Source organism: Herpailurus yagouaroundi, unplaced genomic scaffold, assembly GCF_014898765.1.
Source record: "Herpailurus yagouaroundi ecotype Mexico unplaced genomic scaffold, PumYag 210, whole genome shotgun sequence".
NCBI lineage: Eukaryota > Metazoa > Chordata > Mammalia > Carnivora > Felidae > Herpailurus > Herpailurus yagouaroundi.
This window is the reverse complement of record NW_024412441.1, coordinates 6,122,564-6,135,903: the sequence shown is the minus strand read 5'-3', so window position 1 is coordinate 6,135,903 and position 13,340 is coordinate 6,122,564. Positions and strand designations below refer to the sequence as shown.

Sequence of the window (13,340 nt, the reverse complement as noted above, 5' to 3'; positions counted from 1 at the left end):
ATAAACGTTAAAAAAAAAAAAAATGGAGATAGGGAAGAGCCTACACTTAAAAAATGTTAATGTAAGGGATAAACACTGGAAATGTAACAGACAAAAGCAGCCAAAAGCAACATGACAACTAAAAGCAAAATTTGGCCCTAGACTGGATCTTGTAGTAGATGACACTTATACAGGACACATTAGGTCACAGACACACTGGAATACAGATAGATTAGAAAAAGTACTTTATCAATGTGAATTTATGAAGTTAATAGCTGTACTGAGGTTATATAAGAACATGCCCTTTTTGAAGAACTTAAGGATAAAACAATGTATATAACTTACTGTCAAATGGTTCAGGAAAAACACCTCTCAACTCCCTCTGCTCTCTTCTTTATATTCAACTTAGATGCCACAGTCCATCACATCAAACTACTCTTACTATTTATTAATCCTCAATTCCTTTGATTCACTCTCCTTCCACTGGGCCGTCTAGCAAAACAGAAGCTTGAATCAATATAAGCATTTGCCCTCCCTGAACCTATACCCAGGATGTTGGGCAAAGTTAGAGAAAAGTCACTCTACCATACAGATTTGTATGGACTCAACCTCCAACCCTGACTGGACTCTTAATACAAGGCCTCTCTCTCCTCCTCCACCTAAGCATGTTCTAGTTCATTCTCAGCAAATGACCTAACATACTGCTTTAAATAAACATAAACCACCATACACTCCCTCAACTTCCAGCCACAAAACGAGCAGTATCAACACCCACAGGTTCCCTTCCATTCACTACAATATCTTCCAAAACTGTTCCTCTTCTATATGCCAATTCCTCCACCTGAATTCTGGATCTCATCCTACCCCATCCCCTCCTGACTTTCTACTACCACCTTTAGACTTTCATTCCCATCTTTAAAAAAATAAAAAGGTTCTTCCTCAAGTCTATCCTCTACCTCATTCATGCTATCACTTTCTCCATGATCTCAAATTTCTCAAAAATTAGCATTCAGCATCCATTTGCTCAAGTGTCATTCCCTCAGCACCCCTAGCCCTGCCCATTTACTCTACCTGCCATTGTCATGCCAACACCTTCCCTACTTTTTAACAAGTTCTCAATCCTTACCTTAACCAAGCTCTATTGCATTTGATAATGCTGTCCAATCCTTCCACCTTTAAAGCTTCTCTTTTTCTTGGCTCTCCCTAGTCAGTATCTGTGGTTTTAATTACTATCTCTGAGCCCATGATAAACAAACACATATAGCCAAGGTCTCTCAAAAGCTTTATATGTACAACATCCATCACTTCTTGGATACCTCATAGGCACTTTAATAGCAAAATATTCAAAGCTGAATTTTTCATCTTCTCTCCTTAAACCCACTTTATTCTCTCATGTTCTCTAACTCAGTTTCTCATACTGCCATATGTGTACTTGAAAACACATGGAACCCAGGGTTCCTGGAGTCACCTCTAACTTCTCCCCTTATCCTTCATGTCCATATCCAATCAAACATCAGGTCCTATGTCTCCATGCTCATCCCACTGCCTTAATATTTATCATCTCCTCTTTCTTAAATTATAGCAACAATCTCTAACCTTGTCTCTCTGCCACTAGTACTGCCCATCTCCAACATATAAATATACTCAAGAAATAGGAAGTAATCACTACACATTTTCATAGAAAACACAACTAAATTAGAATGCTAAATAAAAAACACAGGTGCAAATCACTTTACACAAAACAAGTGTGTAATATAGCATCAAAAGAAAAAAATGACAATCCCTACTTTTCAGAAGAATTCATAACAGCATACCTCAATTTACGCTTTTCAACAAAATACTCAATATGCGTGACTTTATACCTATTACTGGAAAATACACCAGTATATTGAAATATTGGAGACTTGTTACAGAAATGTTCCTTCATAAAAATTTAAAATCAAGTAATTTCTAGGAAAACAACAGTAAATGCATCTGGAAATATTTTGTTTTAGTATCTCCTAATCTCCATGCTATGAGGAAATACTGAAGGAAAAGAAAAGAAAGACATGAAGCCAATTCTAATAAAATTTTCTAGTTCCACGGTGCAATATAAAAAGGAGCAATAAATAATTGTGTGGAAAAAGTTATGAGCAAGGACGAACAATGAGTGCAAAAAAAAAAAAAAAAACACTGAACTTCTGAAACAGTAGTAAAGAATTCTTATCAATGTGATATATTAGATACTGTGAATGTAATATACCACACAAAATGTAGTGGAATATTCCGTAAGTCAAAAGCTAGCAAGAAAGTACAAAACAATGTATGGACTGATTACCTGAAGTTTTACTCAGCTCTGCTGAAAATAAAGCAGATGGTGATCTGTTCTCTTGTTCTGTATCAGAAGGGGTTTTTTTCTCAGCTTCTTTCACAAGAACTTTGGGTTTCACTATACTGCCTATTTCGGTTTGAGTGGCCAAAGCAGAAACATCTGGAGGCAGTAAGGGCACCTTCAAAATATCAGACCTATCTTTGGAGAGTTCATCTGGGACATGGACTTTATCTTCATCTTTAGGTTGTACATTCTTGAAAGAAAGGTCATGGGGTAACTCTGAGCAAGGTAATGACCCAGCTTCATCCTGGACATTAGCGATCTCACTTTTGTGGGATACTTCTAGGTCAGTGGTTAATTTAGGAGGAGAATCAGTTTTAGAACTGACAAATGTAGGGAACTCATCTATAATCTCAATTGGAGATGAATCTGAGAATGTTTCACTCTCTCTTATTTTTGCTTCCTTAGCAATAAATAAGCCATCATCTGAATAAACTGCAGCACTGAGCTCCTTCATCTGCAAAGGAATTTTCTCCTTTTGGGTCAGTGTTGAAACTTCATTGGGTAAGAAGGTATCTTCTGTAGTGTCTAAACTGGGCTGAAAAGATTCCAAATAGGGCTTTCCCCCCTCAGGTGGTAGTGAAGCACTGAGTTTTTCCTTATGTTCAGGTTCTATCACTGACTGGAATGAAGTCTCAATCAGATTTTCTCTCACAAGTATCACAGCTTCATCCTGTTTTTGTGGAACTTCAGGTATTGAATCATCACTAAATAAGTCAACTGGTTCAGAATCAGGTGAGGAATCTTCAACTAACTCAGAATGATCAGGCACTGGCTGTGCAACTTTTGCTATTTCTGAGTAATCAGAGAAATCTGAAGTTGGTTCAGTAGGGAGCTTCGTTTCTTTAATTAAATCACATGCAATAGATATATAAGGAGCTTCTGTTTCTTGAACAGCTACCTTAATACTTTCAGGCTCTTTAATTTCTTCCTTTATTCCTGATACATTTTTTAGTGATACATTCATGGCCTCTTCATACGGTGGGGGATTTTCAAGCTCAGGTTTTATGCTTTCGTAATTAACTAAAGAAGGAGCTTCTAATTGTGAAGAAGTGGGCTGCACTGCAGAAGCACCAGCACTAGGAACTACAGAATTTAATGGTGCTTCCATAACAATATCAGGCAAAACTGGTGACGGAGTAGCTTCAGATTCTTCAAAGGATGGGCAAAGCTGTGCCACAGGGTAGAGGGACTCCTGCATAGCTTCTGATGTTTGAACCAAGTCCATTTTTGTTTCTAAAGCGATCTTCGTGCCTGTAGCTTCATTCAATTCACTTTCACATGCTTCCTGTACTAAATCTGGGGTTAGACCTTCAGCCATGTTTGCCACTGCTTCCTCAGTCACCTTTGACAAATTATCTGTTGTGACATAATCGGTCTCAGAATCCTGTGTTGCTACAAGGAAAGGATTTGATGCTTCGGTACTAACATTCTTCTCTGTTACAATTTGGGCCTTTTTTTCTTCTATCTTTTTTTCATCTGTCTTATTTTCTGAAGTATGATCTGCCAACAAAGGAAAAATGTTTGTTGAAAGGTTTTCAGCTGCTGTCGGGTTAAAGGGAGCACATGTGATATATGCTCCTGAACCATCTTTTACAGCTTCTGGTGTACTGGGAAAAGAAATATCATCATTACTGCTTTCACTATCTTTTTCATGATTTGTTGGTTCAGGGCTATCAGCAAAACATTTCTTATCCACTTTACTCTCCAACTTGCTCTCTATATTAACTTCAGCAGCCAACACATCACTATCTTGCTTGCTTGTATCTCTCACGTCCCATACTCGTTCAAATGGCTTGAAGTCTGCGTATTCTTCCCTCATAGGAGCTTCTGCTGCAATTCCCTTTTCATTAAAACTATCCTTTGTTTTTTCTGGAAGCATAACTTTGTCCTCTTCTTTAACTGATTCAGTAAGGGCTACAGGTAACTCTTGTTGATTTCGAAGGATATTATCACTAACTAAATCCTCTTTTTCATCCTTATTCTCTTCCCTAGGATTTGCTATTATGGCAGACTCTGCTTTTGGAGAGCCACTGAATGATACTCTCATTTCTGAGTATTCCAATTGTGAAAACTCTGTTAAATCTCTGTCTATAAATGGATTTTTTGCCTTCTCTGTGAACTCTTTAGAAGCTTCTGCTGATGTTTCTCGAAGCGTTCCTTCAGTGGGTAATACTGCTGATAAATTACCAAGATATTCATGTTCTTTAAAAGAAGCAGCTGAGAGGGGAGACAGAGAAGGAAGAGAAGCAGCAGTTTCAAGCAGGACAGATGGAAAATCCTCTTGACCAGTGGAAACAGTGTTACCTGGCTGCTCCTTCAAGTCCATAATTTTTTCTGTGACCATGGACAGAAAGGAAAGTTAGAGAATGCCAGCGTTCTCAGAGTTAATGCAAGTTTTATGACAGATTCAAAATACTATTAGTAAAGAGTTACTGTTAACTAAACTTAAATGTAAATAACAATAAATAATAATCAAGTAGTCCTGAATCATTACGGAAAATTAAAGCTATTGTCAAAACGTGCATGGCTACAGAGGCAATTGCATGCTATGAAAAGACATAAATCAAGTCTAAGAAAAAAACCTCAAGTATAATCAATTGAGAAAAGCTACTTCTAACTAGAAGAGGACAAGAGAATTGAGAAGAGGGTGTGGCAGTATAGAAAAGGCACTGAATACTTAAATGCGATAGAGTGGCATTCATTTCTATGAAAGCCTTTCAGCCATAAGTAAACTGTATTTGGAGAAAAGGACTAATCAATATACAAATGTAAATCAAGGGTCCAAGAATTCCTTACATATAACCAATTACTAATCATGTTCTGCCCATTTGTCTCTTGGACATAGCATATAAAATGCAAATTTCAACTTTTTCAATAGACAAACATTCTTGGAACCATGCTAAATATTAGTAACTGAATCCACTCTGTACAGAGTTAATAAAACTAAAGAGTCAAAGTTAGAATACACAGAAGATAAAAGGCTAGCAGAAAGAACTTGCCTGCAGAGGAGTGTATCACAGGCTCAGATGCAGCAGGAAGAGCAAAAAGTGTCTCATCTGAAAAACAAATAGAATATAACCTCAGCAGAAATAAAGACAGAGTTTGAAGGAGACTAAAGATAAGAGGAGCAAGCAAGGGTTCAGTTTGTAATAAGTTAACACAAAACTTTTATAAAGAAAAAGCCAAGATGGAAAGGAAAAAGTAGTACCATTAATTTGGATTAAATTATCATTATATATTTATATTATAAAGATGATTAAATCATATCCACAGAACCTATTGTTTTTCAAGAGGCAATAACATGTTTATGTTAAAGAATTTCATAAACCAAAGTAACCTTAAGATATTATTCTCAGTTAACATGACATCCAAAGCTTTTATTCACATTTTCAGATAGGTAACTTATTTGCCCTAGTCAAGCCTAAAATTAAAAAGATGCATGAGTAAAATTAATAATTACTTTTGCTTAATCCTTTTTTATTGGCATATGTTCAGTTCAGAAGAACACTTTCAGAGAATCATGCTTATTTTCTTATATTCCAGGTTGTCTACCTAATTTAAAGAAAAACATTCTAATAGTCACTGTGCACTATTCCTTGAGGATATTAGTCCTATGCGCCACTGTCCAAACTGCAAAGAAAATACTAATTATCATTAGGAAGATAATTATTATCATCAGTCTTGTTTTGTTTAAAATTAACACTGAGGGATACTTGTTATACCAAGTTCTTTGCATGCAGGAATTCATTTTACTCCTTATAACCCTTTGTTATAAGTGGGGTTAAGATCCCCCATTTAACAGATAAAAAAAACAAAATGAAACAAAAAAACACAACTGACTGACAGAGGAGTAACTCACTCCATGTATAACTAAGTAAGACTCAGGGCAATGCAACTCCAGAGCTCGTTTTCTTAGCCACTATATGCTATGTGTTACGGACTTAATTTTTTTTGTGTCCTCCTCCCCAAAGTTCATATGTTGAAGCCTTAACCTCCAGTGTGATAGCATTTGGAAATGCGGCCATGCAGAGAGGTCATTAGGATTACATGAGGTCATGAGGGTGGGGCCATGGCTGATACGGTTAGTGCCCTTATAAGAGACATCAGAGCTTGTTCATGCCTGTGTGACAACAGCTCCTCCACTTCCCCCTTCCTCCTCTTCTTCTCTGAGCAACATAAAGAAGCCATGTGAGCACACAGTGAGATGACAGCCACCTATAAGCCAAGAAAAGAGGCCTCAGAATGAAACCTACATTGCCTATATCTTGATCTTAGACTTTCCAACCTCCAGAGCTGTGAGGAATTAATTTCTGTTGTTTAAGCCACACAGTCTGTGGTACTCTGATGTGGCAGCCTGAGACGACTAATGCAGTACCTATTGGTATATTAAGCTTACACAGCATCACTTTATACCTGCAGCTGGGAGATCTTGAGCTAAAGGTCTTCTGTGGTTTATACTAGAGAAAGGCCTCTAGCAAAAACAATTTGAGATAGCCTGAAGAATGGCAGGAAGGTATTCCTTTAGTGGAGAGAACCTAAAAAATTTGGATATTTGTATCTGGAAGGACAAACTAGGCAAGGTTGATCAACAACAAAACAGAGATGTGACTATCATTAACGGGGACATACCTTCTAAGGATATTCCCCTTGAAGAATAAGAGAATTAAATTCACAATGCCGTATAAATTTTAGATAAATTCATACTGGACATGATGTCATATCTAAAGGATTCTTAGATGGGGTGACGAAGGGAAAATGCATTATACGTGTTTTAAGAAGTCTCCTATAACCTAGAACAATAGGTTAGATGGGCAACTCATCCAAACCAGTAAGACATACCACCTTATGAGATTTTATAAAACATACACATATAGACAAACTTTTTTTTCTTTATGTTTATTTATTTTTGAGAGAGAGCACGAATGGGGGAGGGGCAGAGAGCAAGGGAAACACAGAATCCAAAGCAGGCTCCAGTTTCTGAGCTGTCAGCACAGAGCCCAAAGTGGGGCTCAACCCCACAAGCAGTGAGATCGTGACCTGAGCCAAAGTCGGACGCTCAACCAACTGAGCCACCCAGGCGCCCCTGTGTGCACCCTTCTTAAAGATGACTTGCTATGTGATCTTATTTGTTACATAGTTTCTCATTTGTAAAACAAAGGAATTTGAAAATTCCTTTCAGCTAAAATAATAAATTATAATCTTGTATAAAACTGAGACTTGGGGATCAAAGAGCAAAACCAAATAATTACATAGCTACTACATCTAAATAAAAGGTAGCAAATCCTTAACAAAATGGCAGTCTTCTTCACTGAGTTAATATAACTGAAAACCACAAATGCAGGTCAGTCTTCTTGGAAAGTGAATTCAAAACATGTTACTGATTACTGTTAAAATTAGAGGGAAAACAAACTACAACTAAAATTTTGTGCCAAAAACTTAAAGTATTTTTTAAATGTATCCTTATTCCTATCTAATACCAGAACCTCTCTTATAGTAAAAACTATATTCCTGGCCCTTGACCAATTGAGAAAGTTTATAAACTGGTATTTCAAATATTCACTAAATTTTGAAAAAAAGAAAAACTGTACATTGAGATTCAATACAAAATTAATCATGAAACAAGAACTGCATTTCTAAAAGCAGTTAGCAAAAAAAAAAATTTCAGAAAAGATCACTATCATTTGGCCCTCAAGAAGAAGGACAGTTGTTCTGACTTCTCCTGAAGCAATCATGGATCATGGGATCAAACTGCCTGGGTTCAAATCCCAGATTCATCACTTACAACTGTGCGACCCTGAGAAAAGTTATTACTTATCCCCTCTGTGCCTCCTTTCCTCATTGGTAAAATAAGAATAATAGTACCTCCCTCAAAATGTTGTGCAGGAGGAAGAGGAGAAGAATAAGAAACAGCTTGCCCTAAGTCTCAGGGCTAGGAGGCCAGAAAGCCAGTATGTAAACATGTCTAACTCTTAAGTTATGTGCTTTATCTTTGGAGGGATGAGTTTATAATATAAGTACAACTGGTCTGAAGTCTTCTTTCTTTTTCTTTTTTTTTTTTTCAACGTTTATTTATTTTTGGGATAGAGAGAGACAGAGCATGAACGGGGGAGGGGCAGAGAGAGAGGGAGACACAGAATCGGAAACAGGCTCCAGGCTCTGAGCCATCAGCCCAGAGCCTCACACGGGGCTCGAACTCACGGACCGCGAGATCGTGACCTGGCTGAAGTCGGACGCTTAACCGACTGCGCCACCCAGGCGCCCCTGAAGTCTACTTTCTTAATCAGCCCCTCAAGTTTGATCTCCTGAGATATGATAAATTGTCATCCAGGAAATACCCTATAGTTATCTGAAATATTTGGTTATTTTCTTCTACTTCACAATACAATAACATTTAGAGAGACGGTAATGCCGGCCAGGCATTTTTTTCAGATGCTCTTTCAATACTCAAAACCACCCTATGAAGTAGGTACTACTGTTATCCTCATTTCAGAGATGAGAAAACAGGCCTAAGAGTTTAGATAACTTCCCCAGAGTTACAAAACTGAAAAATGATGGATCTGAGACCTGAATCCAGAGTATACAAGTCCATGCTCTTTTCTGTAACTACCCTGCAGTACTTTCTTCCTGGACTTAAGTTTAAAAATTTTTATAAACTAAATTAAGGATGTTAAAGAAAAATTTTGATTGACAACACTTACATACCATAAGCTACCAAATTTTTAAGACTAAAATGCCTACTAATTACTTTCTTCTTTTGAAAAAAATTACTAATTTTAGGTTAGTCTTCCTTTTTCTATAAAAGACCCTAACTTTCACAAGTGAATAAACTACTTTATAATATGGGACACTGTATTAAAGTATAATATTCTGAATTACTGAGACATGTTATGTACATACTTATATTACTGGTCTTACAAAAACGGTAAACAAGTCCCCCTCTTCGTATGATCTTTGTCTATGACTATGTCAAATTCTAACTGTTGGATGAAACTGAAACTTTATTCATCAACCTCATTTGTGCTATTTTGAAGAAATAGAAAAAATAACACTAAGGACTTAATTATACATACACTAAGTAAAAACACAGTGGCATATTTAAATGAACAAAAACAAGTTTTCACTAAATAATACACAAAAGGGAAGCCAGAACTTTTCTATTAAGTCTCTCTACTCTACTGCCATCAAATTAATTATTTCTAACAGGACAGTTCTATTTATTCTCTTGCTCAAAACATTTAAAAGCTCCCAGTTATCTGCTGAATTATACCTGAAACTCTCAGATAAGGTCCTGTACCTTATGGTCTTCACTTAACTGTCTAAACTTATTTCAAAAATTTCTCACATGCCATCTATGTTAATCAAACATAAATAATTCTTCCCAACCAAACCCACGCCTCCACCCCCTGCATATCTGAATGCTGACATCCACTAAAACACAAATTTACCATATTCAGCTTTACTTTCTTTTTAAAACTTATCCTTATTTCTGCTCATTTTCTATAACATTTCCAGTTATCTAAGCTCAGAGAATTAAGTAACTTATTCAGTCACATAGCTAGTTAATGACAAAGCTAGAAAATTATAATTAAACTGTGACTACAAACAGATATACATTTATTTCCTTATTACCCTCAGTAAAAAGAACAGAATCACTATACTTACGACAGTATGAAAGATGAACACCATTCATAAAACTTTTTCCAAATGAGCTATTCCTCTTTGTTAGCCCTGATGCTAGATTCATTTCCTTACCCAAGCTTAAATCTAGAGTGTAAATTTAGACTAAAGCTTCAGGGCTATATGCTTTGAATACTAATTATTTCCATCACACAAGGATCAGTTTCAAAATTAAAGTTCACAAAAGAGATTTATTTTTTAAGTCACTTTTTAAAAAAGTAAAAGGTGGGTGCCTGGGTGGTTCAGTTGGTTGAGCGTCCAACTCTTGATTTTCAGCTCAAGTCATGATCCCAGGGTCATGGGACAGAGCCCAATGGCTCTGTGCTGAGTATGGGGCCTACTTACGATTCTCTCTCCCTCTGCCCCTCTCTGCCACTCACACTCTCTCTCTAAAGTAAAAATTTTTTAATTTAAAAAGTTTTTTTTGAATATTAAAAAGTAAAAGTGGTATGTCAGTTTTGAATTTATTACTGGTCAATTCAAAATATGCTATCACGATCTCACCAATGTTCACATACTCTTATACTAAATATTTTCTTTGACATGTTCATTTCAAAACCAGTTTTTCACCCAAAAGTATAACTGGTCAGTCAATTAAAATCATAAGTAATTTATAAAGCACAGGAAATAAACTTCATTTTAAAGTCACAGAAAAAAACTTTTGCTAGGAGAATAATTATTTCAGACTAACTTGTCTCATATGAACAACTATAAAATTGGGCAAAATATATGAAGCAACTGTCATGAGACACTGGATAACATGAAGTACATGAACATGAAGGGTATAATTCCTGAGAAGAGGAAAGCATGCCAGATGATGCCCTGGTTTTCTACTTGAAGGCACTCTGTCTACAGCACATGGAAAAGGAGCCCAAGAATACCAACACTCTGGCCAAGTTGAGTTAACAGCTAAGCTGTCTGGAATTTGTGGGGCAAGGTAACATACAAAGGAAAACTTCATAGAAAAGGAGCTCCAGAAATCTGGATAGAGATTCCTTTTAAATCTCTGGTTGAACTATGCAACACATATACAGCACAAGACCTACCAAGGCCAAGCAGAGAATCTATGAAAGAGTTGTGAACTAAACGTATATTCTGGAGGTCAGACTCTGTACTGGAAGACATGATCGAAAGTTTTTGATAAGCCAGAGTGGAGAGATCTTGCTGAACACCCCAAGTATAAAAATGTGACCCGAGGAAAGGCACATCTTAAGAGGAGGATTACTTTAACCCTAAACTAAAGGTTACTTGGTCTAGACTTAGACCATGAGTTAGCAAAATATGGCTCGTGGGCCAAAGCTATATTGGAAGACAGCCATGTCCATTTGTGTGATGTATCCTCTATGGCTACTTTGGCATTGCAAGGGCAAACTTAAGTATTTAGGAAAGAACCTACGTGATGCACAAGCTTAAAATATTTACTGCTTTACCCTTAAAAAAAAAAAAAAAAAAAAAAAAGCCAAGCCCTGCTCTAAACCCTAACTTTAAAATCAAAGTTTGAAAAGGTCAAGATGATTTGCCAGCAAACTGACTTCCAGAACAACACTAACACCAAATCCATGGCAACCAGTGTAGAATAAAATATTACTGGACATGAAAAGAAAATATGAGCATAAGTAAGAGAAACAGCCAATATAAACAAAGAAATAATGTAAACATTGTATTCATAAGCACTAAAATGAAAATTACAATAGCTATTAAAATATTCCTACGTAGATACAGTAAAAGATGGACATAACAAGTGAATGGAGAGAGACTCCTGGAAGAGAAATATAGAAGAGAGAACCAAATGAAAATCCTAGGATTGAAAATTAATTAAGTAAAAGAAAAACCCACTAGATGGACTTAAAGCAGACTGGGCAGTGGAGAAGAAAAGATCAATAAGCTTAAAGAAAGAGCAACAGAACTATCCCAACTGAAGCACAGCATGGAAAAAAAAGAAAGGAAGAGTCTCAGTGACCTGCAAGACAATCAAGCAGTTAAAGTATATGTAATTGGAGTCCCTAAAGAAGGCAAAAGTGACTGAAGCAGAGGAAGGGAGGGAGGGAGGAACAAAGGGAAAGATATAAATGGCCTAAAATTTGACAACTGTGATGGAAAATACCAAATCCACAGATCCAAGAGGCTCAGTGAACCCTGGGTAGAATAAACCAGAAAGAAATACATTGTAGAGATCAAACTGTTGAAAACTAAAGATATAGAAAATCTTAAAAACAAAGGAAATAGGCAGAGAAACAGCAATAAGAATGACCTCAGCTGCCACTGGAAACAATGGAATACGGAAGATAATATCTTTATATGATGACACATCTACCAACCTAGAATTACATACAATCATTATTCACTGACTGCTATTTGTCAGATTGTGTACTAAATTGATACTTAGCAGTATCAATACTTAGCAGTGGTCATGTGCAGAGCAGCACAACATTCCAGTCATCTAAAACACGTTCCCAGGTAACGTCAAACAAGGCAACCGTATGCCTTCCTGTTTCAGCTCTCATACTACAAATACGTGTGCTTTCTGCAGTTTATTTAGTGTCATACACTAAATTTTTGTGATTTGTTTAAAATAGCCACTAAGAATAGTGCTTAAGTGTTAGCTAGTATTCTTAACCACAAGAAGGCCATGATGTACCTTACAGAGAAAACACGTGTGTTAGATGAGCTTCATTCAGGCATAAGTTATAGTTCTGTTGGCCTTGAGTTTAATGTTGATAAATCAACACTATATATTAAGTAACGTCTTTAAATAGAAACACACATGAAACAAAGACATATTCATCAGGTAACAATACTGTGACTAGAGGTTCACAGGAATCTAACCCTGTATTTTCCCTTGAGGCAATGATTCAGGATTTGCTAATTAAGTGTTTTCCTTGACTTTAGAGAACAGAACTACCATGAACAATAAGACTGACTGTATTCATCAAAAATATCCTTCAAAAATACAGATGAATAAAAGTATTATCAGATAAACAAAAGATGAAAACAAAAACTGAAAGAAATTATCACCAAGAGACCTGTACTACAATCAATGTTAAATGCAGTTCTTCACACTGAAGAAAAATGATACTAGATAGTAACCTGGATCTTCAGGAACAAATGAAGAAAAACAAATTGGTAAATACCTGAGTAAACACAAAATATTCTCGTTCCATAATTTCTTCAAAGAAATGATGAATACCATAAAATGATAAGTATATATTGTTATTCTCATTTCTCAATTTCTTTAAAGAATAATTGATTTCTGAAGCTCTAATTACTGTATGCAATATATGTGGAAGCAAAACATAGGACAATAAAAGGA

General features: G+C 36.3%; 1 protein-coding gene across 4 annotated transcripts in view; it reads right to left on the bottom strand.

Moving 5' to 3' along the window:
• RTN4 (reticulon 4) overlaps window positions 1-13,340 on the bottom strand; it is a 73,180-nt gene that overhangs the window by 44,695 nt on the left and 15,145 nt on the right. For 2 of the 4 annotated variants that reach the window (XM_040453719.1, XM_040453717.1), the window contains exons 2-3: window positions 5,353-5,409; window positions 2,297-4,687 (exon numbers count right to left, since the gene is read on the bottom strand). The exons of 1 other annotated variant lie outside the window; for it this stretch is intronic. In XM_040453719.1, the coding sequence (XP_040309653.1) occupies window positions 2,297-4,687; window positions 5,353-5,409 (2,448 nt within the window). The remainder of the gene's footprint in view (window positions 1-2,296; window positions 4,688-5,352; window positions 5,410-13,340) is intronic. One more of the 4 variants, XM_040453720.1, reaches the window with a different exon arrangement.